General features: G+C 43.1%; 2 protein-coding genes across 5 annotated transcripts in view; one reads left to right on the top strand and one right to left on the bottom strand.

Annotated features, from left to right (window-relative positions):
• The first annotated feature begins 342 nt into the window (after positions 1 to 342).
• On the top strand, positions 343 to 13,746 carry SDCBP (syndecan binding protein). 4 transcript variants are annotated; one of them, XM_072151852.1, is made up of 9 exons: positions 343 to 532; positions 3,653 to 3,714; positions 5,453 to 5,537; positions 7,270 to 7,370; positions 8,086 to 8,247; positions 8,337 to 8,512; positions 8,721 to 8,892; positions 9,193 to 9,284; positions 13,174 to 13,746. In XM_072151852.1, exons 2-9 carry the CDS (start codon positions 3,664 to 3,666, stop codon positions 13,226 to 13,228), a joined length of 894 nt encoding a protein of 297 aa, XP_072007953.1. In that variant the 5' UTR covers positions 343 to 532; positions 3,653 to 3,663; the 3' UTR covers positions 13,229 to 13,746. The 4 variants fall into 4 exon arrangements, with proteins under 4 accessions (XP_072007953.1, XP_072007954.1, XP_072007951.1 ...); XM_072151853.1 differs by having other exon boundaries at positions 343 to 543; XM_072151850.1 differs by having other exon boundaries at positions 345 to 528.
• Positions 13,747 to 14,160: 414 nt separating this feature from the next.
• Positions 14,161 to 27,965, bottom strand: part of NSMAF (neutral sphingomyelinase activation associated factor) — a 48,718-nt gene continuing 34,913 nt past the window's right edge. Inside the window, exons 24-31 of the mRNA XM_072151849.1 lie at positions 27,676 to 27,743; positions 23,337 to 23,404; positions 21,746 to 21,869; positions 21,170 to 21,253; positions 20,550 to 20,700; positions 20,315 to 20,417; positions 19,476 to 19,585; positions 14,161 to 18,781 (exon numbers count right to left, since the gene is read on the bottom strand). Coding sequence (XP_072007950.1) covers positions 18,687 to 18,781; positions 19,476 to 19,585; positions 20,315 to 20,417; positions 20,550 to 20,700; positions 21,170 to 21,253; positions 21,746 to 21,869; positions 23,337 to 23,404; positions 27,676 to 27,743 — 803 coding nt within the window. The 3' untranslated portion in view covers positions 14,161 to 18,686. The remainder of the gene's footprint in view (positions 18,782 to 19,475; positions 19,586 to 20,314; positions 20,418 to 20,549; positions 20,701 to 21,169; positions 21,254 to 21,745; positions 21,870 to 23,336; positions 23,405 to 27,675; positions 27,744 to 27,965) is intronic.

The raw sequence follows: 27,965 nt of genomic DNA, 5'->3' as shown, positions 1-27,965 counted from the left end.
CTGTATATAGTGGTGGATGCTACTGAGAATACTCAATGGCGCTCAGGAGTCTGAAAACAAACGTAAGACCCCTCTAATTCTCCTGGAGCGTCTCTCCATTCATACATTACTAAAGTTGCACACTGTAAAGTTATATGGGGTCCATACTTGCACCTTTCACACTGGTCACTTGCACACGTAGCCCTGTGAAGAGAGATAACAGGACGCGTGATCTTCCCGCCCTGAAACTCCACAAAGTGAAAGTCTGTCACAACAAGTGACGTGTCTTATGACGTCAGAGGCGAGCCCCCGCCCACTCCTCCTCCTTCCACTTCCTGTCGCCCATGGCAACAGTCACGAGAGCCTTAGCTCTTGAGTGACGTCTCCGGTTGACGCCCCCTTCCCCCTGACTCCGCCCCGGTACGCGCTTTGTCTTCTAGTGAAACCGCAGCCGTGTGACGTCACTCTCTCCGCCGCTGTCCGGCCGTTTCCTGCTGTCGCTCTGAGAGTAACGGTCCCGGTGTCTCCGTTATCTGCCCGTGGAGGAAGGTAGGTGCGTGTATGGTACGTGTGTGGCCCGGGGCGGTGTATATATGTGTATGTGTGTGGTCAGTGTCCCGGGAGCAGGCCGCCCTGTCCCAGCACCAGGTCGCCCTGTCCCAGCACCAGGTGTGGCGTCTGCCTTCTCCTCCTGACCCACGTCCACACACCCGGGTGTCCCTCCAGCTCCGGGGCTGCTCCCATGCCTCGCCATGAGGTGACCACCAGAAGTTCTGGACACTTCTGCCCTGAGACAACTCTCTGCCTATAACAAGTTCTGCCCCATCTACAGGCAGCACCCATTATGGGGCAACAGGGCGCATCCACCCCGGGGGCCGGAAACCCCTCATCCCCTCCTACCTGCGCATCACTCACCCTAATATAGTCCTTACCTTTCTATTACTCTTTTTGTTTCTATTACTCTATTATCCCCTTTAAAATGGTAACCTTTGCTGCACCCCTTTAAGGGGAATCCTGTGTTTTGGTTTGTGTGTACGTTGTACCTATTACACCCCTTTGGTCCGTGGCGATATGGGCCTGTAGACCAATGATGGGAGTTATCTCCAATTGTCCGCCTGTTCCACCTTCCCGTATGGATTGGGGTTGTGGATGCATCTCTGACTGATCTCCGTCTGAATCGGGATATGTTCACACACAATTTAGTGTTAGCGGTTGGGAAAAAAAGACACCCCTATTCATCCACATGTGGTTCCTGGTCTGGAGACCCTTCAGTACCTGGCAGGACCTTTCCTTTTATAATGTTCTCAAACAAAGTGTCCATTACTGATCATGAAAACAAATGGACCCATTTCCCACAAAGGGTTTTCCCCAGATTTCAGGAAATGTAAGGTTAGGCCCCTTCTATTACATCAGGGCTTCCTGAAATTCATGACGCACCCTCACATCTAAATGCAGCAAAGTAGAATGGTCACATTCAGCTCATATACTAGTAAAGCTTTATTTATATAGCGCCATCATGTTCCGCAGCGCTGTACACATCATAGGGTACGTGTACAAATCATACAAGACATTACAGTTCAGATCCCAGGAGGGCGGAGGGCACCCAGGACATGTACTGGAGAACTAGGGCGGAAAGTATGAGAACTGGAACACACCAGAAAAGCAAACAGAACCAGAGAAACGAAACTGCAGCACTTCCTGAGATCCTGACCAGGTCTACAGACCTTCCAGAAATAATCTAATGTAGTATTTGTATTGTGGATAACAGAACATAGGAGGGTCTGATCAGAACATATCATAGACTATCTGTACTACTGGTCTTCCTGGATATTAATGGACATGTCTTTGGGATAACCCACAATATCCTCTTGGGAAGGGAGGGGCTCCTGGCACTAGCTGATCCAAAGGTTAGCACTGTGTCCCTTCATTGTTTGTACATCACTGTGCCTGGTATTTTGTAGTGGCAGCGCTTGGTACTGCAGCTCAGTGCTGAAGCACAACATTGTTTGCCTGATCCATCAGCTGAGTGTGAGCATAATGTTAATGTCTTACTCTATGGATAGTCTGTGCATGTTATAATCCTGGTAAAACTGTTTAGGCTGGGTCTACATGGGATGCTTCCCTTCATATTCTACAATTTGTGAGGGTCCAGCTTTTGCAATGTAATATAATGGACATGATTTATGTAGAAAAAGCCATTTGTGTTATTATGGTTTTAAAGGGATTTTCCAGGTTTATGTTATTGACCTATTAATAGTGCCCTGACTGAGCCTAGGGCTAATGTACAGTAAATTGCCAACATCCAGAGGTCCGTTTGTAACTAGGGGCTGTCTGTAAGTAGGATGTTCTTAAGTAGGGGACCGTCTGTATACTGCACCTGATTCTCCTAGGCTTCTATTACCTCCACTATGCCCCCGTCTGTCAGTACATGTCCAATGGGTACACTCAGTGTATATGCCGCTGGGCGTATAGTAAAAGCCAAGTGTGAACCCAGCCTTAGACACCAAACCACTGATCTAAAAGGACCTGTGGGTGGTTTAGTGTCTCACATTTCCCATTTATGACTGGGTGCAGACTGGTGGGGGGAATAGTAAATAAACCAAACCCCATTCACAGTGTAAAGTGCCTGACAATTGTTGCTGGTATTTTCACTTACAAATTCCAACCTTTCAATGTAAAGGACAAAAGCCTTGAGGCACCGGCCAGCAGCTTTTATTGAAGGCTTAGACTAGTCTCAGAGTGCTCAGATTCCTTTATTAGCTTTTAGGCCAAACTATGCTGGCCCCAACTTGCACATCATATCCACTCTCCTATACCCCTAACCCCTCGCTACCCAAACACCTTAGAAACTGGATGCAGACAAGTAGCATGTGATATACATGAGCTTCTGCTTTCATAATGGTGGTCACTACCTTGTGCAGGACGTGTCTGGAGATTGCACAGTAAAATACTTTTGCATTGTTTTCTGAAAGCAATTTATATGTTCTTACAAATAGATATAAAAAATTATATTTGATATAAATGTTATATATCCTGGGGCAATGTCATGTGCTTGCCTATGGGGTTATAACAGTGGATGGCCCCCGCCGCCATGCCCCGTCTACGCACTTCCAACCTATTGTGTCTTGTAGCTCTGAGGTTTCTTTCTCATTATATATTAGTATGTGAGGCCCAAAACTGGATTTACATAGCAGTCATCAGTTTTTGGCAATGATCCCAGGCTTATTGTTTTCTAATGTTCTGATAAGTGACTTCTTATCCCTTTGGATATGTGGTGCTACCATAGTATCTATTACAATGTATGGAGCTCTCAGGACTGGTGGGAATTTCCCGGATTTGTATATGGCTGTGATGTAATGTGCGGGGCGTCATATGACTGTCATCTGCATGTGATCTGCTGATCTCACTAATCCTGTCATACGCTTTACTTCTCTTCTGCATTATTGTACTTTCACTCTAAATATGGTGTTGTGTATATCCCTTATCTCTGTGTAGTCTCCATTCCTGGTATTGGCTCACAATAACTGATGCACAAAATTTGTTGAAATAACTAAGGTATGAAAGTAGTAAAAGATAAGTGCACTAGAGGATTTAGTACTTTATACTTAGTGGCTGTAGTTCATATATTCCATGAATAATAATGGATTTCTATGTTTTTTGTTTTTTATAACAGGAGGATCCATAATGTCTTTGTACCCATCACTTGAGGACCTGAAGGTTGACAAGGTCATCCAGGTATGTACCATTCAGTTTTATCTGCCTAAAACCTTGTATCGAAAGGAGATGGAGGTAAATTATCTGTATTATCGTGGAAGATGTTGTTATGTTATATATCTTGAGCTCAATTCACACCTGCATTGGGCTTTCTGTTACACTGCCTCATTTTTAGGAAATCGTAACTGTGAGCGGAAAGTCGGCTGTTTCCCAGAGACTTCATTGTATCTTTAATTACCTTCTATTATTTATAGTGGGGAAAAAATTATGCGCTAATTTTTTCACAAATGGAATGTTTAATGGAACCTGCCAAACACAGGTGTGAATTTAGCTTTAAAGAAAATCTACCACCAGGATGAAGGATTGTAAACCAAGCACACTGACATTCTGCCACTCCGGCAGAAGCTGCTCTTCTTGTAGCTTCGTATGCCTTTGTTTTTAAGAAAAAGAGGTTTTAAAAATCATACAGATGAGACTTCGGGGCTTCAAGCTCCATTGACATCAATAAAGTCTGGAGTCCCGGAGGCTCATTTGCATAATTTGTGAACATTTTTATTGTTAAAACAAGGTCCTAAGAAGCTTAAAGAAAAGATGAACCTGCCAGAGTGGGCACTCACCAGTATGTCAGTGTGCTTGGTTTACAATTCTTTATCCTGGTGGTAAATTTCCTTTAATGGTATTTTTTTAATGGTGTCTACTGACAAGACCATGAGATCTACAGGCCATGAGGGTGCAGTATGTCCAATGTAATTTCATCCACTTTTCAGTTTTGGGAGTAGCTTGTAGGCCTCTATACACATTAGGCTGTAGTCAGCCGTCATATCTGTGAATGAAGCTTGTAGGCAGCTGTGGTCTAAGAATGGAGCTGACCATATAAAGTCTTACAGGAAAACATATACAGTACTGGAATCATTATCACATGGATGTCTGGAGCACACAACAATAATTTAGTTAAAGAAACCTGACATGTTTAACGGGGGGGGGGGGGGGATCTGCTCTTTAGCCAACATGTTATGGTGGAGATGCCAAATCTTCTCTCAAACTACACAACTTGTATTATATTGTTTTATATTTAATCATAAACCTATCTAAAACCTGCTCTATAACATGCTACATTCAGATTAGACTGTACAGGAACAGGGTCACCAACTATGTAATAAGTTATGTCATCCACTATAGAGAGTCCGTCATGCACTACACAACGTGAGATACTAAGGTTTTTCCATGGGAATGAGGGGCCATGTAAAAGTTGTGATTCTGTTCTATAAGGAGAGAATAGAGAGCAGTGGAAGGCAGCCAGGGCCTGAGATGAATAATTCAATGGGTCCTTGTGTATACAGAAATGTCTGTGTGCCTGGGATCCTCTTGGACTGGTAAATTGGTCCATTAGTATATTAAATGGGGACCTTTTTAACTCCTAATGGATCGATTAGATTTGCATTAGTAATGTATGACCTTGTCTGCCAAGAATGGACAATGATGGCTATTGTCACCCGAACAGCTGACTTGTCTCCATTTTCTCCTATTGCTGATAAGCTGGAAATGTCTCCTCCTTCCCCTCCCCCACATAGGATGCCTCAGAAATCCGCCCTACTCCTTCCTACTCTACATCTTGCTTGTACTAGGAGTGTGGAGATGTAATAGATATACAGGGCATGTTGTAAAGTCCCACCCAGAGTACAAAGTCCTACAGAGACATGTGATCTCTTTAGATGAAAATTGATATGGTTTATCAAAACATGAATTTAATGTATTTCAGGCTCAGACGGTGTTTGCAACAAATCCAGCAACTCCAGCAATTTTATCAGAGGCTTCAGGATCCTCATCTGCAGCTCCACATGGAGGTATTGTCTAGTCAGGACGATTTTCTCTCTCGTTCAAAAAAGGTGGACGTGTGTGTGTATCTCTCTCTCTCTCTCTCTCTCATACATCCACCTTTACAGTCCCCTACATATTGTTACCAAGCATTCACATGTTGAAAGATAGAGGGGCCTGATAGTGTCTAATGAATGAACTCTGTACACTGTCCAGGGACACTCTGTAATCTCCTCTTAGAGCTGAGTAATACAGGCAAATAGGAATACAAAGATGTATAAATTACACTTCTTATGTATCAAGTGGCTGGAATCTCAAAAGGCTTTCATATACACTGCTCTCTACAGGAGAAAGCAGAAAAGGGTACAGAGAAGATACTTTAGGGCACTGTCACACGGTGCGTTTTGGTTGCGTTTTCATTGCGTTTTGAAACGCATTACAGCTGAGATGAGGTGATTAGCCTAATTACATTACTATTAACATTTGCGTTTACAAAACGCAGTGTAAAAGCAACGTTAGCGCTAGCAAATCCTGCACTACCCAGCGTATTCATGAGGCGGTGACTGCAGCTTGAAGCCTGGCTGTCACCGCCAGCATGTGGTGTGGGAGGGGAGGTCCCTGTAATCTTTGTCCAGTGCTGGAGGGCTATGTACTGCAGTGTTTGCTAGCTTATCGGTATGTTCCATAAAGCTAGCGATTAAACACTGCTATTACTGGGGTAGGGCTAGGGAGCTGCTTACCTAGAGCAGTGATGGCGAACCTTTTGGAGAATGATTGCCCGAATTACAATTGAAACCCATTCATTTATTAAAAAGTGCCAATGTGGCAATTTAAGTAGTAACTTATTGGTCCCTGCTCTGTCACAGCTTTCAATCGTATTGGTTTCCTGCGGATACCAACACAGTAGAAAGGAGGAAAAAAAATGTTGTATTATTATTGTAGCTTCACTCCAGTGTCCCCTGAACAAGAAGAATCAAGGGGCCTGGAGGAGGTCCAATGATAGTCCATTCCTATGCACTCTTTACACAGTCTCAGGCAGCCAAGGATGTGTCGCTTTGAAATAGCACTTCGCAGAGCACATCCTGGTCTTCAGGAGAAGGCTTTGAGTCCTGTCTACCAAACTCTGTACTGGGATGACATTCTGAGTGCCCACAGAGAGGACTCTGAGTGCCACCTCTGGCACCCATCCCTTAGGTTCACCAACACTGTCCTAGAGGTTTATTCTGGGTGACAGGAGAATATTACAAAGTTTATTTGTATCTCCTTCTCGATTCATTTCTAAAATAAATTAAAACATAACTTCAAGGGTTTAGCTTTAATTTAATCCCGATAGCAGCACATGACTTAATGTAACATCAGTAAGTGACCCTCTGCTATTTGTACAGTGGGTCCAACACCACCACATATAACTTTTCAGGGACGGGAAGCAGGCAGCTCCTTTCTCGTGGTCAGATCCGGTTACTGCAGATCATTCATTTAGCCTCAGTGATTTGGTCCAGTCACTACACTGAGAACAGAACTTTCTGCTTCAGTTTCCATTCTCTGTTTATGAAACAATCTGATATTGAGGACTTGCCCTACAACTATTAAGTTCCAAAAGCAGTTGGGAAATCATTGATGATTTTTCATTAATAGTGGAGAAAGACTTGTCCCTACTTTCCTTTGTGTTTGTAGTGTACTCACAGCATTACATTTATAGGCTGCTGCATGTTGTGCTTCTATATTGACAGATGCATTAATGTTGTCTTGGTTTTTGTCTAGGCTTGTACCCCAGACTGTACCCCGAGCTTTCTCAGTACATGGGATTAAGTTTGAATGAAGGTGAAATCCACAAGAATATGTCCATGGTGCCTTCAGCTGGGGTAAGTGATAGTATAGTGTTCTGTGAGGATATCTGCCTGCTCCTTATGTGAAAGACCTCGGAGCTAATCGCAGCAAGGCCTTCTTTTTGATTTGGAGCACTGCCAGAACTGAAAGCTTTACTATACATGGTGTATTAGCGCCAACAAAGTCACAAATAACACCTGACTTATACATGGAAATCCATCACTAAAGTAAGCGTTTACTAGTGCTACAACACAGCAGTGTTATCGTAACCCTCCGATAACGCTAGCAGACACTGCCACGCTGTACAATAGGAACGCCAGACCACGCTGTAAGCGATCGGGTGCATTCATGAGGGGGCAGACCGAGGCGCTGCTACTTCCCCGGACCGCCCCGGGCTTCATGCGTCCTGCCCCCTCATGAATATGCCCGACCTCTTCCAGCGCAGTCTGGTGTTCCTATTGTACAGCGCAGCAGTGTCTGCTAACTTTATTGGAGGGTTCAGATAACACTAGCAGTGTCACACTGCTGTGTCTGTTACTTTAGTTAACAGCTCCTAGTGCCTTTTTATGGGTGGCAAGTCAGTCATGGTCAGAATGGTAAAATAACTCAATTTTATTTTCGGATTGTAGATTATCTGTTTCACTTTCTAGATTTTTAGAAGAGGAAAGTTAGTGACCCATTCCCTTTGGAATACTTGCATCAATACCAATGGCTCTATTTTTTAACATATATTATCTTTTGTTTCTCTAGATGCAGGTAGCCAGACCATCAGCCATAAATAACATGGTGGCCCCTGTAAGTGGAAGTGACCTGGGAGTGCGCAGGGCAGAGATCAAGCAGGGACTGCGGGAAGTTATATTGTGTAAGGACCAGGATGGGAAGATCGGCCTCCGCCTTAAGTCCATTGACAATGTAAGTGAAGAATCTGTCAGTACCCCACGACACTTGGGCTTTGTTGTTTCACTTTGCCTTTAAAAAAAAAAGTTAACTTTGTATTTCAGGGTATTTTTGTGCAGCTGGTACAAGCCAACTCTCCAGCAGCTTTAGCTGGTCTCAAGTTTGGTGATCAAGTTCTTCAGATTAATGGTGAAAATTGTGCCGGCTGGAGCTCGGATAAGTCCCATAAATTTCTGAAGCAAGCTGGAGGGGACCGGATTAATATGGTGGTCAGAGACAGGTTGGTAGAGAGTATTGTATAAGACAGTAGTGACATTGCTCTTACTGAGTACATACTTGCTGATATAAGCAGTGGGGACAATACCTGCCTTGTAAGACTATACCTTCCCTCCAAGGTTCCCAAAACTTACAGCACCCTTTTAAGTCTGGTGTAATCTTGTATCACTTGGCTGTAGAGTTGACGTTGAGTTTATTGCACTTTGTTTTAGGCCATTTGAACGCACCATCACAATGCACAAAGACAGCAGTGGACACGTCGGGTTCATCTTCAAAAATGGCAAAATAACTTCCATCGTCAAGGACAGCTCCGCTGCAAGGAATGGCCTCCTCACCGAGCACAACCTGTGCGAAGTCAATGGCCAGAATGTCATTGGACTGAAGGTATCATTGGTATTAGTGATCTCTTGGTTTCACAAGGGCAGATCAGCAGCTTCATAGATATTATCTCGCATATTTACAGGGAATCTGTCACCAGGTTACCAGTCGTAAAGAGGTTAATGTGACCTGTTTTTTCAGATTAAGGCAAAAGCAGAATGTTAAGCTTTTTTACATGTGACTACATAGCCCCCTGACAGTGTACACTAGGGTGTGATATGTAGAACATATTGATATTTATGGTGAGATGCTATGGACATGGCTGTCCCATTTTCTGAATAGCTCATTGTTACTGTGTTTGTACAGGATTCCCAAGTTGCTGACATGCTGGCCAGCTCTCCAAACGTGGTGACCCTGACTGTAATGCCGGCCTATATTTTTGACCACATGGTGAAAAGGTAAGTTAGATCCTGTGCAAATTTCGGCTTCGGCCTGCACAAACTTTGAGAAAACCTTTAGACTGCTTGTCTCTGTACAGATGAGGCTTCGCCCATCCTTACTAATAGCACAGTGTACAGCTATATAATACAGGTTTATATTTACATTACAAGGTTTCCCTCATTTCTTAGCCCTTTAACCCTTAACAACCTGGCCCTTTTTAGTTTTTTCACTCGCCACTTTCAAAAATCTAACTTTTTTATTTTTCCACATAAAGAGCTGTGTGACTGCTTATTTTTTGCGTAACAAATTGCACTTCATAGTGATGGCATTTAATATTCCATGTCGTGTACTGGGAAGCGGGAAAAAAATTCCAAATGCAGTGAAAATGGTGAAAAACCGCATTTGCAACGTTTTCTTGTGGGCTTGGATTTTACGGCTTTCACTGTTCGCCCCAAATGACATGTCTACTTTATGCTTTGGGTCACTACCATTACGGAGATACCAAACTTGTATAGGTTTTATAATGTTTTCATGCATTTACAAAAGTTAAAACCTCCTGTACAAAAGTTTTGTTTTTTTTTTGATTTTGCCATCTTCTGCCAATATGGCAGTATACAGTATGGCAGTATATGGGGGATTTTCCTCCTCATTCATTACAATGTGCTGGTAGCACATTGTAATTAAAGGGTTAAAACGAGACGGCCTCATGGAGACCGATCGCCGCTCCCTGATGACGTCACAGGGAGCGACGATCCTCGACAAGATGGCCCTTTGCTGGCGACGATGCACGGGTTAACGGCTAGCACCGAGCCTGGGTGTTAACGGCTATGGAGAGGGCTCGGCCCATGAGCCCTCTCCATGCACCCGCAGCCGACCTGTGACGTGCTATTACGTCTCGGGTCATAAAAGGGTTAAGGTTTCCCTAATGCAATATATTCTCATGTAATTTGTTATTTGCAAGCCTTTGTACAACTTGTGGGCTGTTAAAGCAGAGTGGCTTCTTGAAGAGGGAAGTCTCGTCATTGACCTTCAGACCCAATATTAATGCTTCTTCATGTGTGGCAAGATCTCTCTATTTATATGGCTTTCTAAGTTGGAGGAAAAGGTGAAAGGAGATACTCCGAGGGAAGCTCTGTTATTTATTACCTCTGCTCAGTAGATGTCCTCAAACTGTCGGCTGGATCCTCTGCCCTTTCGAACTCAGACAGAAGGGCCATCTGGCAAAAGAAATGGAATAGAGATTTGGCATCTAAGAGCTTCCATGTGCCATCCCATAGGGAGGGGAGTTCCTCCTCAGGTCCACCCTAGAGAAGATCTAAGACAGAGCCTCGGATAACAGAAAGGGAATTCCAAGAACCCAGGGAACTCTGCATAGGTCTTTTTATAGGCTCTACCCAGAATCCTCAGTTTTTTTGAGAACTTCCAACCACCTTCTTTTTTATCCCAATGGGCTTCATGTTTAATCAGCCCTCAGAACCATACAAAAGACCCAGCCAACAATGACGCCAGAGGACCTGTGGGACGCAGGCTCTTTTTTTACCCAGAATGGAAGAAAATATCCATCAGCAAGTTGGTAGTAGGTATTATACGGGAGGGCCTAAGGCTGACATTTTTCTCTCTACGCCCTCCAAGATTCAATGTTAAGGTTATGACAAACAGGGGTGGGTTTTGACCCCATTTCATTTCAAGAAGTGCAGAAGGACCTTTCCCGCTAAACATGTCTTTGTTAATTGAAAAGTTCGAAAATCAATCCATGAACAACAAATTTATTGCCCATTTCAACGTTTCCATTTAGGTTTCAGTTGATTAATCTGACACTTAATGATCATGTTCCGGTACATCCTTCCTTCCAGAAATGCCTCAGCATAGCATTATTTATGGAAGGCATCCCGACCCACCTACAGTTCAGGGCAATGCCCTTTAGGATCACAATAATCCCAAGGTTATTGAAGAAGTAAGTGTCCGAAATGGTGTCCTTTATACGTCGGTATTTTTATCCCTTACCTGGATGATTTCCTCCTTGTAGGGAAATCAGAGGAAGCTGTCTCATCCCAATTAATCAGGGTGCAGCAGATTCTAGTTTGGTTGGTTGGTAAATACAAAAAAGTCTTCTCTCATTTCATCAAAATCCAAGACTTTTTTTTAATAGGAATCTATTTAGATTCCAGATGTCAGCGGTCCTTTCTACCAGTGGAAAAAGTCCAAAAGATTCAGGTGGCAGTGCAGGGTCTATTGCCATATGTAATGTTGGTTCTAGGTCTCTCTACAACTGCCATTCCATCCATTCCTTAGGCATAGAACCATGGCCATCTACAACTACACATGCTCAGAATGTGGGAAGGGATGGAATCGAAGATTCTTCTGCCCAAAGCAGTACTATAATCCCTAGGGAACTGGTTAAGGAATCTTGTTTGTGGCAACAAAAAGAACAGTTAACCCTGACTACCGACATGAGCTCCTGGGGATGAGGCGCTGAGTCAGGGTGTCATCTTTTTCAGGGTGCGTGGGCCACACCATTCTAGGAAGATCTTCTCTCCGATGTGAAAATACAACACCGCAGTAGTTTTCCTGAATCGATAAGGTGTCGCCAAGAGTTCATCTTTTATGCATCTAACTTTTGAAATTTTCCCTAGCAGAACAACATATAAGCTACCTTACTGCGGTACAAAGTGGCAGACTGAATGATGCCTAAAAAGAAAGATTTCTCTAAGTATTGCCCACCTCCTGGGAACACCAAATGTAGACTTATTTGCTACCTGGAAAAACGGGCAGGTCTGAAAGTTCTGTTCCCTGGATCCCCCAGGGTGTATGAGGTGTTTTCAGTGAGATGGTAGTCCAAACCAGCATGTGCCCTCTCTCTGCTTGTTTTTCTGCCAAACTGGCCATAGTCTCAGCCTACCTGTGCCTGTAGGACTAAGAGCCCATTTTCTAGATCCTTTTTTATGTCTTTAGATGAATTAAGGGAAGTCTTCATTAGTGAGATCCATCGAGCAGCCACTTGGCCCTCTCCCCCCAGTTTTTTCTGTCACTTTCAGGAACTTTCCTTTGAACATAGGGTTCTATCCTCTATGGTCTTCTAGGCTGTTCTCTCCGCTGGTGCTGTCATGGTGAGGGGTAATCGGTAATTACTCAAGGGTAACTTTTTTTTTTTCACTGAACCACAACAGCAACACTTAGGTTCCTCTTTTCTTTCCTCACATCTTTATATTCTTCACGCGGTGCACTTTGTGTTGTGGTCCTGGAATTTTGACTAACCAAACGAAAAGAAAATATTTAAGTCTTGTACAGTCTCTGAAAACACGGAGTTGGAGTTACGAAATTTTTAAAGCCTGGGTTTCCTGTCCCTGGGGACTGACTCCTTCTCCCCAGTGGTGCAGTCGTGCTTCAGAGAGAGAACATTGCCTATTTTTGGCACACAACTCCAGTGTGGTTTTTATATTGTGTAGCACAGCCATAATTTTGGGTCTCACACGTAAATCCGCATGAAAACTGAAACTCCAAATCCAGGAAGGGGTGTGGAAGTTTATTTATCTGCTTTTTTTTTCCTGGTCTCAATAAACAAATTGTGGCAAAAAATGTTTAATGAAACAGTAGATACAATGAAGCTATCAGTGAACCAAAGCCACGGCCATATTGGATGCCAAAAAAGGCATAAGGGTTTGGAACTCAAGCTTGCCAGACATCTGCCAGTAATTGGGCGTTAAGTCAGTAATACATTACATAGGAAGTCAGAAATGAGGGGGCAATGCTTGTGCCCCTTCATCTTAGTGATTGGTGGAAGTCTTTGTGGATTTGTCTTGTATCCCATGATGGTTACTTAGGTTTCCAACAGTCTATAATGAATGTTTGTATTGTGATGTATTACATTTAACTCCGTCTCCTAATGTTTTCCTCTCCCCCCAACAGAATGGCTTCCAGCGTGATGAAGAACTTAATGGATCACTCCGTCCCAGAGGTTTAATGGCATTGTCCTCCATTTTACCCCCAGTCTTAAACCTTGGCCAAGCTAGGACGGACTTCACGATGCGCAGAGAGCAAGGTGTCTTCTTCTGCATGTTGACCTTGTGCGTTGTATAAAAGAACAAAGCTCTTTGCTGTCGGCTCTATACAGTATCCGCTAATATACCTTTACCAGGTAGAGATCTGTGCAACTTCCATTTACTCCACAAGCTGTTTACAGCCTGTCGTATAGTCCTGTAAAGCCGGATGAGACTTACACACTATATTTTGATTACTATTTAGTCTCACAACTGATGTTTTGCATATAAATTTTTTTTTTTTTTGCCTTCTGCCATGAGAATTGCACCGTCTGTTCAGTGAAAGCGACAATGCACTATATTCATGTATGGCAAGAGAAACGCTGTAATTTTCTATCCTCTAGAGCTATTTTCCTATGTACGAATCATGTTATATTTGCATGGCAATTTTTGCTATAGATGCTATTTATGTTGAAAAAATGATTAAAATAATACAACGGTTGCACAATGTAAACTTATTTTTTTAAAAACTATTCATAAAAATATTAAAAAGCTGTTAGACTGCGGCCATTTTTTATCTGCTTATTAAGGGAGGGCCTTAAGTGAATCTCCACTCTTTTAAACACAAATGTGATCCGATCAATTGAAAATACCAGTAAGAAACCCCCGAGTTTATCACAAATTTAATCAAAACGAAATATGAGAGTAAAAAGCCACATACAATATACGGTAACACAAAAATCTGATCAAATACATTGCAACTCCAAATGAGACATGTTCTCCAACCCAATACATATGACCCAAGGTGCAAAAGATCTGTTTGTAGATTGATAAATTGTTTTTTATCAGGACCAATTGACTCCTATGTTTGTGTTTTGGGTTTTGATTAAATTTTTTTTTTTTTTTTGGAATGGTCATGAAATAATCTTGGAGGACTCTTGTGTCCTGCCCATGTGGTATTTTTGCCTGTAATTTGTTTTGTAGGATCGAAGAGCTCAAATCACCCTTAAATGGCTGCAGAGCTGTTAAAGGTGTTGTCCAACAACAGCATAAAAAACCTATTGGTGGGCGGGAGGGAGCTGGTTAAAAAAAAATAAACATTTACTTACCTGCCCAGTCCCTCCTAGCATCCCACGCTGCCATCACTCCGGTCCGGGCCCCATGTAAACCAGCAGGGGCATGGAGGTCGCACTGCGTTAAGCTGCCGGTCAGAAGCTGAAGGAAATGTTGTGTGTGTGGTTAGGTCCTCACTCCACTTGTAAACACACGTGATCTGTGTGAACGCTGCCCTGCAGTATGTGATGTGTGTAGATGAAGCTGCTGGATGGGGGAGGGGGATAATTGTGACACTTGCTGTCATGTGTCTTCTGGGAATGTATTGAGCAATAATGGTTCCCAGGTGGAGTCGCGCAGTCTTGTTACATTGTTATATATTCTGCTTCTCTATTAACCTTCTCATTTTGCCTTCTTTTACAAATGGGGACGTTCCTGAAACGGTCCATGAGCTAATTGATGTCTTCAATTAATTTCTTGCACTGTTGACCCTTACATGAGTGCATTGTAGCAGAGTAACCCCCCCCCATGTGACCCATGACCTGGAATGTACAGTCGCCAGGATCATGTGACTCGGGTCACACTCCAGGTTCCTGACTTGCACATCCCCTCCCCCCCTTTATATCGCTGTTCCTTGTTTCACATCAATGTGTGTATTGTGTTTTCACATGATGTACGATTATCTAACATTTGCAAATGTGTTTAACCCTTTCTATAGTTTGTATACAAGCCAGACGTGCTTAACCGAAATAAAAAGCAGAAAAGTTCTTGAAAAATATTGTATTTTTTTTTTTCCTTTATTGCATTATAATGTAGGATAGAGGTTTTGCTCTATAAGAGCTGGGATATTTCACATTACATCTTGCAGGAAGAAAGCATCATATGAGGGACATGTGCTGGATAGGCCAAATATTGTACATGAACCCAGCGGCCCCATCCTCTATACACAGGAGCAGGGTACAATATAGTGAGTAACCAATCCCAAAGTACCTCACTGGGAAATATAGTGACACAGCGCTGTTTTTACCTGTGGGATGATTTGGGGACTAGTTAATTCCAATTGAGGCCTCATGTACATAACAGTATATGGAGGCAGTGAGCTATAGCCACACTAACTTTGTCTCACAGCCCCCATTGAGGTCTATTGTGCAGTCACCACAGTGCAGAGAGCCATTTACTATGGACATGGGGTGACACTAGGGGCCAGATCACTTTCCCTGTTTGCAGCCCATACATTTGGGCACATGTATCTACCTTAAGACCAAAATCTGCTGTCATTTGCTGCACATTTATCAACATTATTTACATTTGGTACAACAAATTGGGAGTGACCCAAGTTGTGTCAAATTCAGGTTTAAAGTAATCCAACTAGTAGGTGGTGCAAAGAAAGACTAGACAGTGTAACGCCACACCGGATTATCCTCCAGATACTGGGGCAGTAGAAGACCACCGACTTATAAACGTGCAAATTTCACTGGCCTTAATCAACGGATCTGTTTGTGGGCTCATCCACATAAACTTGGGTCCTCTGCATTGTGCAGCCTGTTTGATTGACCCGAGTCCCTGCATTATATAGAAATATCCAAGGACGCTCTGCCTGTTGGCCAAACACCCGCGCCGGAACTGTATTAACTATTTCAGTACCAGGGCAGCGGTTCCTTGTATTAGTTTTCTATATAATGCAGGGACTGCCTGTGTGATCGGCCCACCATACGGCACATTTATTTGTGCATAAACCCTGTGGCTCCTGTGGCCACAAGCGAGTAGGAGTGAACCTGCTCTATAATTTGTAGCCTGGGTGGCAGCTCATACATGAGGCCGTGGAACCACAGCTGTGTGCATGAACCCATAGAAATACAATATTTTGTTCCAATACTTTTCAGGTCTCCTACCAGAGGAATAAATGGAAAGTGGATCCATCAAGTATAACCAGTATATCAGAGCATGTAAAAATCCCTTTCATGTTGCAACCAATTTAGTTTGGTTTAACTTGTATTGGTTACTGGATGCTATGCTTTCCACTGTGGTGACCAATCAGAGTCGAGCATTCTGGACATGTGACACACAAGTCTTACATTGGTTACCTGTGTGAGACACCTTTGCCAGTAATTTCTCAACCTTTTTTTTCGTGTTGGAGAGGCAACAAGTGGTTCTAGGGTTTTCCTATGAGATTTCCCAGATTCCACCAGTCAATAGGTCACAGTGAGTAGGAAAACTTCTCTCTCCCAAGAGAATGAACAGGTTATTTGTACAATTCCAGCAGGAATAAAACATTTTTACAAAACTGTTCTGGTTAGTTTCTAGTGAATTCGCATATTTACTAAAATACACATATAACACGTCATTTAAAAAAAGAGTCCAGGTTATGACTAACCCGGACTAAAAAGTAAATCCAAATCCATCATGATAAACCAGGGGCACTTACTCATAGATTCAGACACTGACTGTATTAATTTTCTTGTATTTGTTATGGCCTCCTTCCACCCAAAATCTCATTTAAAAATGTTGCTAATGAGCCAAAAAGGCTCTGGAGGTGTGTTACCAGAGCCACCCCATGCTACAGCTTCACAGGCTGTTACATTGTACAGCAGCACTACCCCCCCACCCCTCCTCTCCACTGTGTTAGTATAGGTGGAATTACTGAAGCAGCGACAGTCTGAAGCCACAGCACCCCCAGGATCCCTTCTGGCTTGTTAGCATAAATTTTAAAGCTGATTTTAGAAGGAGGACCATGGATAACCAATATAAGATTACCACAGTCACAGTGCCTGGATCTATGAGTAAACGAAAGAAGGAACAGCCACAGCATCCAATATAGTGAAGAAGGTGATAAACTTTTATTCACACGGGCAAAAAAAACAGCATGTGAATAAAGGTTTATTACCTTCTTCACTTTATTGGATGCTGTGGCCGTTCCTTCTTTCGTTTGTAACTCTGACCCCAGGATCCGGGGTTGCGTGCACTGCCTACTTAGAAAAAAAAAAAAGCTTCTGCCAATTACAAAAGGTTTCTGTCTCTCTTGGATCTATGAGTTTTCCCTGGTTTATGAGGCTGGATCTTGACGGGAGATTTCCTTTAAACTCCAACATGGACACTTGGGAAACACCTATCCTTATCCCAAAGACCGGAAGTGCCAATATGGGAACTGGAATAAAACCTGGAATCAATAAACATGTTCCCCTTTCCTTATGGAGCCCCAGCACCTGCTCAGTGGTGCCCAGGGTCATGGTATCATGTTCAGCACTACAGAATACACATGGTGGTACCTGATTGTCACATTTGCTTCACCCAGAGAGGCAGAGATTCTGTCTACAACACAGGGGGCCCCAGCAGACACCAGTGTATCCATTTCCTATTTATGGAGACATTTGGTGTGTGTGATAGATCAGCAATCGCAAAGGTCCACCAACACTGGGCAACATACAATAGATTGACACCAGCTACTACAGAATCTCAGTTCTGCACCCTTGAAGCACAATTAACCTTTTAAGCAAAGAGCAGATGATAATAGTAAACATTGTAATATACATTTTTGCAGTGTATACGTCGGCTTACTCTACCCACCCTCAGCTGTTAGATAAGGAGATTCTGATAAAGTCTCTAATCATGTAACTCTTTACAGACCCTGGATAGTCTAATCTCCTTACAGAGCTGAATCATATTTTCTAGGCATGTAAAGAGTTCACCTTATCCTCCTCTCCTAATCTATCTGCTGTGTATGGACTTGAAAAGGCCTTCAGAGATACACTGCTCACTGCAGGAGAAGAAAGGAGCATAAAAAAATAATATAATAAAATAAATGATATTATAAAGTTTACTATTATTACCCATTTATATTTCTATGTGCTGCCTATAATAATGTAATCCTATAATAAGTGTTGGTTTTATGTAATACAAAAATCTGAGGTCCCCTTTAAAGCCATGACGTCCTTCATAGATATGTCCTCTCTGAACTTTTTTTTTACAAAAAGGAAAGCTCAGTAACCCAATATGACACTGCAGACAGTTACAATATGGCGGAATAGAAGGACCTGCCCTCTTACTAAACAAACAAAATCGCATCACTGCTCCTTCGTGTTTCACATCGCATTGGTCTATCATTACTACAACCCTGTGACACCCCCCCACCCCCCAAAGTGTCCTAGACAAAAAATAAGGGGGATAGAAACATTAGAGACAATAACTTACAGTTGTATAAACCTGTAGGTAAACATGTTACGTATAACTAAAAGGGCAGAGGCACATGACACGGGCTTTCAGGAATAGTGGGAGGACAAGGCACCTTCTTAGAAGCAGCTTCGTACATTCAGCCACCACACAATGACGTTACATAAAAACAAGCAGCGCTTTCTAAAATCTTCAAGTCCGGAGAAGTGGAATGTAAAAAGCTCAGTACTGCAGCTTCCAGAGTAACATCTGCCTGTCTGACGATCCTGTGATGATAGTGTTACAAGACTCATTCATCCACATACACGTCACAGCATCTGAAAAATGCAAGTTTTAGAGAAAAAAAAAAAGAATTTATGATATTTCAATTGTCCATTTTGTCGGAGACAACATTACACTCCGTGTGCAGTCAGCAGAGGCCGGGGATGGATGCCACATAGTGATGTCTGTCCCCCACTGAATGTATACTTATTTTGTACACTTCTTCATCCTGTGGACATACACTTGTACATGGTCCACATGAATGTCCAGAGATTTCCTGGGATACGCACTGAACATGCCAAGAAAACTAGAGGGGAACCTGCCTTGCTGGGAGTACTCATCTTTCTTTGGGCCAGAATCCCAGCTGGGGGGGGGGGGGGTGATGCTGAATTTTGAGATTGACATGTCGCTGATTGTAGACCTGCAGTGGAAAGCCACAGGCTCTTTATGCAACACGTGGTAGGATTTGTTTAAATCCCATCCACTATGTAGTGACAGGCTGTTTTAGCCACAGCCCACAAATGGGTTTGGTCTGACAACCTTGCCTCATGTGTGCAGGATCTATCAAGACCAGATGTACAGTCTCTGAATTGAATGGACTTGCCGATTTCATGTAAATTCCAGGTTTGGGTCCGATTCAAAACCTGCTAATAGGTAATGGGCTCAAACCAAATGTGCCTCAGGCCTTAAAGGGATTTTCCAAAGATCAGAAAGGAAGTCACTTGGTGTTTCGCATAGATTATATTTTACCTGCATGACCCGTCATTCTTTCAAGAATTCTTCCTCCGAGGAGATCCCAGGCCAGTAACTCCCCATTGTCATTGCCTGATAGGACAGTCTGTCCATTCCAACAGAAGCATCTACATGAAAGATAGATACAGAGGGGGACATTTATCAGGCTTGTGATGTAAAATTGTACACCAGCACAGCCGGATGGGGCTAAAACACTATGCACCGGTGTATGATAAATACCCCCAAGGAAGCGTATAATGATAAATACCCCCCTAGGAAGCGTATAATGATAAATACCCCCCTAGGAAGCGTATAATGATAAATACCCCCCTAGGAAGCGTATAATGATAAATACCCCCCTAGGAAGCGTATAATGATAAATACCCCCTAGGAAGCGTATAATGATAAATACCCCCCTAGGAAGCGTATAATGATAAATACCCCCCTAGGAAGCGTATAATGATAAATACCCCCAAGGAAGCTTATAATGATAAATACCCCCTAGGAAGCGTATAATGATAAATACCCCCAAGGAAGCTTATAATGATAAATACCCCCTAGGAAGCGTATAATGATAAATACCCCCTAGGAAGCGTATAATGATAAATACCCCCCCTAGGAAGCGTATAATGATAAATACCCCCTAGGAAGCTTATAATGATAAATACCCCCTAGGAAGCGTATAATGATAAATACCCCCCTAGGAAGCGTATAATGATAAATACCCCCTAGGAAGCTTATAATGATAAATACCCCCTAGGAAGCTTATACCTGGATACATTGTCAGTAACAATCCAGAGAATGTGACAAAACGCCAAGGTCATCACATGTCATTTCTATAGTTTTATATCCATTACCTCTGCCTTTCTCCAGAGGACAGGGAAGAGATGAGCATTCCTGTTTGGACATCAATGACCTTTAGACAACCATCCTCTCCGGTAGAGAGCACATGTCTGGCATCTGCAAAATTTTATTCACTATTAAGTTTTGTGCCCATTCAAAAACACAGAAAATACAGCAGGGATCGGTTACACTGACAGTGACCGTCCCCGTCCATACAGATATTATACAGATATAATACATTACATGTACCAGGACTCAGAGCGATGTCATGGACTGATCCATTGTGACAAGGAAGCTGATGTAACACGCAGGACCCTGCTACATCCCAGATACTGACGACACCTTCTTTAGTTCCAGACACCAGCAATGATCCATCAAGGCTCACATTGATCGTGTTTACCTATATATACACATTATGGAACTTTAGAAACACAAAACAAATTCTGCTTACAATCATATGAGATATTAAACCCATAAATGGACCCCGTCACCAGCTTTTACCCCACTAGCAGCCCCTCAGGTAGGGGGTGAAGTGCCCTTTGTGTCTGGTTGTGTTTGGAGGAGATTTTGTATAAGTAAATGAGATTTCCCATAAATGAGGGAATTCTACATTCTTTGTCATTATGTACTGAATGGCATTTTGGGTCTTGTCCTATATTTTTAGCAGAATATAAGTCAGATCACTCATGGAAATCCAATGGAAAATCAATACCAAAATGCACCATGTGAACTGGTTGTTACAGATAGATTGCAGCAGATTTACTATGTTTAGGGGTCTGATCAATGCAATTCCCAACATATCAATGTCTTTAAAGGTGCAGTAATACAGTAATGCTCTGATCCCAAAACATCTGGTCCCATAGTCTCACCCCGGCCTCATGCTCCAATTCTGCCAGTAGTTCAAAGTTGTTTCTCTTGGTCCCGCACACATCGGCAGGTACACAGCTCCACACCTAAATGAGAGAATAGGACATTTATATTTAAGGTCCACAATTACAACAGTAAGATCCAAGCCTAAAATTAAAGAACTTATTGGGATGAACCCATCTTTATGGTTATAACACTAGACTAATGTCATTCAGCCTCAGCTCCAGGTGGTCGGGCACCTCAGTAGCACATGCACGACCACAGCTGCCAGAGTGCAGGGGTGATCGTATCCAGCAACAACAACCACATGACTACATTTATAGGAATCTATCTTCACGCAGGTACATGTTTAAAAAAAGTTACATCCAACTGAAAAAATTGATGTATATGGTAGATGGATTTGTTTAAATGTCATTGCCCAGATGGGAACATCGCTTTACAATCACCCAAAAAGAGTCAGGGCAAAATATATTTTTGTCATAACCCCTTCTTTTTGGCATGCTTGCTTTCTGACTTATAGGGGTCTTAACATTCAAAAAGCATCCTGGGTCACTAGCTACATGGATAATATACTGTACCTTCACGGTAGAATCCCAAGACGCAGAGAAAAGCCTGTTGTTGCACCAGTGAATCTTACTGACCGCATCATCGTGTCCCATTAATGTATCTTGTCTTCTTCCAAAAGCTATAGAATAAAAATACCTGGGCGGCACAATAGAAAGTTCTGATGGTTAAAGGAAATCTACAATCAATTATATTATGGCCTTCTTCCTTCTAAAATAAACTTTCAAAATTATGTTTAATAGCCTGAAAGGCTACTGGAGTGGCGCCCAGAGAGCCTATGTGCTGAAGCATCTCAGGCTGTTACACTGTCTCCCCTCTGCTTCCTAAGCACTTCCCCCTCCCTCTGCCTAATGATATCACACTGCAACAGAAATCGTTTCAGCACACAGCAGGAGGAATGAAGTGCTCCTGCACAGTATAACAGTCTGTGAAGCTACAGCATGGTGCTGCCACAGTATTCCTTCAGGCTAAATAGCATAATTTTAAAAGTTGATTTTAGAAGGTAGGAGGCCATGGATAACAAATATAAGAAAATGATCACGGTGTCTGGATCTATGAGCAAGTGTCATAAAGGATTTTGATGGTTTATTTCCTATGAAGTGGTTTTTACCCAAGCATACTTACATTCTGGTCTGCCCCCCATGAAACAGGATCAGTTCTGCATTCAGCTGTAAATGGTTTTTTTTTTTTTTTTGTAAAAGGCTTTTAAAAATATGCAAAATGTCATTCAGGGGCAGAGAGACAGGGAAAGGGAGGGAAGAGTCAGGCATAACCACAGAACAGGATAAATAATTAGCAACTGAGCCCGAAGGGGCTTCTAAGATGTACACAGGAGCCCCTGAGGCTCATTTGCATATTTTAAAAAATCTCTTTCCATGAAAAATAAGCCATTAAAAGCTAAATGAAGAACAAATGCCATTTCAGTGGGCACATCCCAACGCATGAGTATACTTTGGTTAAAACCACCAAATTCATGTGGATGATTTAAAGGGGTATTCCAGGAATATGAACATCTGATACAAAAACCCATGATGCTTTAAATAAATTAATATAACAAAACTCATTGTCATTAGTTACAAAATGGAGCTTAAATAGTTTGATTTTATAATTCACAAAATTTTATGGCTTCTCTAAAGTAGGTGGAGTTATCACCAAAATGGCCGCCACTGGAAACTACAAGTCCCATGACCCTTTAGTTCTCAGTAACTCCCCCTCCCTCCTGTGCTCTGCCCCCCAGTGATGATGTAACAGACTGTTCTTCTCTGTTACCATAGTAATGATGTGTAACTACCATTATCACAACACTGGCCATACTGGATGCACTGCAACCAACCGACTACAGCCAAACCAGCGGCCATCTTCTGTCCTGTGTCTGCGCTGCGCGGAGGAAATTAACGGACTGATTAAAGGACCAGTAGCATTTTAATTCTTCATTACACTGTATGTCACCAGCATTTTCTGCTAAGCAACATTTAAAATAACAACTAATTACACATTAGCTTATATTTTAAGGACCCATTTGTATATGAAATATGTTGATTCCTGGAATACCCCTTTAAGTTCAAATATAATATACTGCATTAAACTAGGAGCATAAATACATACACGTTATTATCCCATGAGGAACACATCACAGTTGTATCTCCAGGCAAGAGGACGCAGGATGACAGGGCCTGGAAGAAGAGAAAAGAAAGTCAAGTACTGTATATACTCGAGTATAAGCCGACCCGAGTATAAGCCGAGGCCCCTAATTTTACCACCCAAACCTGGGAAAACCTATTGACTCGAGTATAAGCCGAGGGTGGAAAATGCATTGGTCTCAGCCTCCCAGTATATAGCCATCCAGCCCCCCAGAGGTATACAGCCTGCCAGCCCCCCAGAGGTATACAGCCTGCCAGCCCCCCTGAAGTATACAGCCTGCCAGCCCCCCTGAAGTATACAGCCTGCCAGCCCCCTTAAAGTATGCAGCCTGCCAGCCCCCTTAAAGTATGCAGCCTGCCAGCCCCCTTAAAGTATGCAGCCTGCCAGCCCCCTTAAAGTATGCAGCCTGCCAGCCCCCTTAAAGTATGCAGCCTGCCAGCCCCCTTAAAGTATGCAGCCTGCCAGCCCCCTTAAAGTATGCAGCCTGCCAGCCCCCTTAAAGTATGCAGCCTGCCAGCCCCCTTAAAGTATGCAGCCTGCCAGCCCCCTTAAAGTATGCAGCCTGCCAGCCCCCTTAAAGTATGCAGCCTGCCAGCCCCCTTAAAGTATGCAGCCTGCCAGCCCCCTTAAAGTATGCAGCCTGCCAGCCCCCTTAAAGTATGCAGCCTGCCAGCCCCCTTAAAGTATGCAGCCTGCCAGCCCCCTTAAAGTATGCAGCCTGCCAGCCCCCTTAAAGTATGCAGCCTGCCAGCCCCCTTAAAGTATGCAGCCTGCCAGCCCCCTTAAAGTATGCAGCCTGCCAGCCCCCTTAAAGTATGCATCCTGCCAGCCCTTAATATACTGCCAGGCACATTAAAACAAAAAAACCTTTTATACTCACCTACAGGCGGCTCCCTGATGCTCCGTTCCCCGCGGCTGGTCTCCGGTCTTCTCTGTGTTGTATCAGCCGGCAGATACGCGTCCACGCGATCTGCCGGCTGGCGCACAATATCATGTGACGGTGTCGCCGCCGATGACGTCATCGGCTGCGACGCCGTCGCATCTGCCGGCTGATACAACACAGAGAAGAGAGAAGACCGAAGACCAGCCGCGGGGAAGACAGAAGAGGAGCCGCCGAACATCGGTAGCCACGCAGACCATCGGGCCTACGGAGGGTGAGTATGGAAGTTTTTTTTGTGTTTTATTGACTCGTGTATAAGCCGAGGGGAGGTTTTTCAGCACATTTTTTGTATATACGGTACTTATAAAGTCAAGTACTTCTTAAGAATTTTTGGTATCATTAATGGTATATTTTTGTAAAGAGTAATTGGTATTCACTTGTAGCATGGTGGAGCGAACAAAATTCACCTAAAAAAATATGTATACATAGTTTGTTTGTTTTTTTAAATCTAATCAAGTCTTTCTGGGAAAACTAATAAACAATGTTTTACTCAAATAATAATAATAATTTCTTTATTTCTATAACACACAGATCACGCAGCGCTGCACAGAGTTTGCCAGATCAGTCACTGTCCTCAATGGAGCTCACAATCTAATCAACCTACCAGTATGTTTTGGAGTGTGGGAGGAAACCCACACAAACATGGAGAGAAGATACAAACTCTTTGCAGATGTTGACCTTGGGACTTAAACCCAGGTCCCCAGCGCTGCAAGGATGTAATACTAACCACTGAGTCACAATGCTCCAGTCCAAATTCTTATAGCATTTTATTTTGTTGACAAGTGCTATAACTGGAATCCACTGACCAAGGTCCAGCGCAGAATGGTGACACGGCTGTGCCGTTATGGATTCAAGTTTCATATTTCCGGACCATATCAGATCCGTTATGCAGCAGCCGGCAGTATTTTAATAGAATCAGTGGTGAAAATCATAAGTAAACCAGTTTTTTGGAGTTTATAGCCCGTGCAGTGTGAGCACTAAGGGTTCATTGCTCATCTGCACAGAGCACAAAGTGCTGAATACAAGGTGGGAAAGGAAAGTAGCATGAGGTGTAGAGAGACAGAGAAACTTCTGCAAAATTACAAACTGGGATGGAGGGACTGATGGGGAACAGGGAGATCTTGTACCTCACCAGTCTGTGCAGGAGACAACTGTATCAACTGCCTGGAACACATCCAGCTCTGCCACATACACAGAGAGAGCACTGTCACATGACCTCCTCCCCTGTGAACAGGGAGAAGCAGCCCCTCCACTCCCATGTAACTGACAGATAAACTATAAACAAACTACAGACTCCAGGTCTCTTCAGCACAGGCAGAGGAAGCAGTCATTGCAGCAATGAGTTAATCTGAGGTGTATAGCAAAGAAACTGCCTATTATCTTTGTTACCTATTTGCAGTAAAGTTGTTTTACATCCTAAAAGCTATTGATTTGTGGAAAATGTTTAATCTACCACCACATTTACAACTACGTTTTTACATTCTTAGGGCAGATTCACACTGCTGTTGTTGGTTTGTAAATCACGGTGCATGCAGAGTCCTGTGGACCCACATCACTCCTGGGGACAGAACTCCTTATATCATAAACTATCATGTAAGCAGTTCTGTCCCAAGCAGTAATGTTGGTGGAACACGACCGTCCGCCAACGGCAATGCGAATCTGCCCTTTCTGAAAAGAACAGGTCATTCTGATCCAATTGGGTCACCAAGAGTGATAGAGGTTTGAAAAAATTCCTAGTAACAGAAAATAAAAAGTTACAAAATTTGAAATGGCAAACTAACAAAAAGTTTTAAAAAGGTTTATTGTCAGGGCCAGACTAAGGTTGGTGGGGCCCTCACTGAATGTAGCATACATACACCCTCCTGCTCACTATCCACTCTTCCCCCAGGAATACATCTATTTACAGCCACCAAGCCCCCTCCAATAATAAATCTATACACAGCTGCCAACCCCCCTCCCCCAAGTAATACATTTATATACATCTTCCACCCCCCCCAGTAACACATCTCTATACAGCCACCAACCCCCCTCTAGTAATACATACATACACACCCTCCACCGCCCAGTAACACATCTGTATACAGCCACCAACCCCCCCCTCTAGTAATACATACATATACACCCTCCACCCCCCAGTAATACATCTGTATACAGCCACCAACCCCCCCCTCTAGTAATACATACATATACACCCTCCACCCCCCAGTAATACATATGTATACAGCCACCAAGCCCCCCTCTAGTAATACATACATACATATACACCCTCAACCCCCCAGCAACACATCTGTATACAGCCACCAACCCCCCCTAGCAATACATACATATACACCCCCTCAAACCCCCCAGTAACATCTGTATACAGCCACCAACCCCTTCCAAGTAATGCATATAAATACACCATCCACCCCCCAGTAGCACATCTGTATACAGCCACCAACCCCCACTAATATATCTATGTAAACCCTTCACCCCTCAGTAGGACATCTGTATACAGCTACCAACCCCTCCTAGTAATACATATAAATACACCTTCCATCCCCCAGTAACACATCTGCATACAGCCACCCCCCAGTAATACATCTATATACAGCCACCTCCCTCCCAATAATACATCTATGCACACCCTCCCAACCCCAGTAATACATCTATATACAGAAGAGAATCTCCTAGACCAGTGATGGCGAACCTATGGCACGGGTGCCAGAGGTGGCACTCGGGAACCTTTCTGTGGGCACCCAGGCTGTCACCCCAGGACAAAGTTCACCAGACAGGACTTTAATCTTCCTGCAGTCCTAGACAATTGAGATGTAGCTCTTGGCACTCTTTTAAAGTGACGTATCCTTGACTGATTGGAACTGCAAGAGGAGTAAGTAGGTGTGAACAGGCCCAAAATATTTTTAGAGGTCCTACTACTGGCCCCACGATTCTTCCTGTACAGAGAGACCCTGGAGAGAAGCTACAATGAGGTCTGAATTTGCCTTCCTGCTTTCAACTGTATTGGTGTCCTCAGGGGGCTGATATGATTGACTGTTGTGGAACAAAAGAGCAATAAGTTACTGTTTAAATTGTCAAATTGGCACTCGCTGGTAAATAAGTAGGTTTTGGTTGAAGTTTGGGCACCCGGTCTCTAAAAGGTTTGCCATCACTGTCCTAGACTGAACACTATGAACTACAAGAACATAATCACAGCTCCACACAATACATTCTGAATTTGCAGCCTAGGAAGGCAATACAACCTGACAAACATGTGACAGATTTACAGATTACTAAATACCACATGAAAGGAATTTCTCTGTACTTCTTAAGATCACTGCGTTGTGTGAAATTCAGAGCTTATTTCACATGGCCGCTATATCTTACCATGTTTGAGAAGGAAACGCTCCTCTGCAGAGACTTCTGACTAGTAGAGAACATCTTCAAAGTAGAATCTGCAAATAAATGACTGTTAATGCCTGGACCTGTAACTATATAAAAATGTAAAGAGAAATTCCACAATTTTCTTATTCTATTTATCACCCATTTATCAGACAGTCAGACTTCTAGCAAAATGTACAAAGTCATATTCTCTCCACCATGCTACAAGTGAATCAGAAACTAAATAAAATATCCTCCTCTGTCGGTCTCCTCTTGGGCAGCTCTACTTCCCCTAT

The sequence above is a fragment of the Engystomops pustulosus genome, chromosome 5 (genome assembly GCF_040894005.1).
Source record: "Engystomops pustulosus chromosome 5, aEngPut4.maternal, whole genome shotgun sequence".
Lineage (NCBI taxonomy): Eukaryota > Metazoa > Chordata > Amphibia > Anura > Leptodactylidae > Engystomops > Engystomops pustulosus.
The sequence above is the reverse complement of the archived record's forward strand: the minus strand, read 5'-3'. Positions and strand labels throughout refer to the sequence as shown.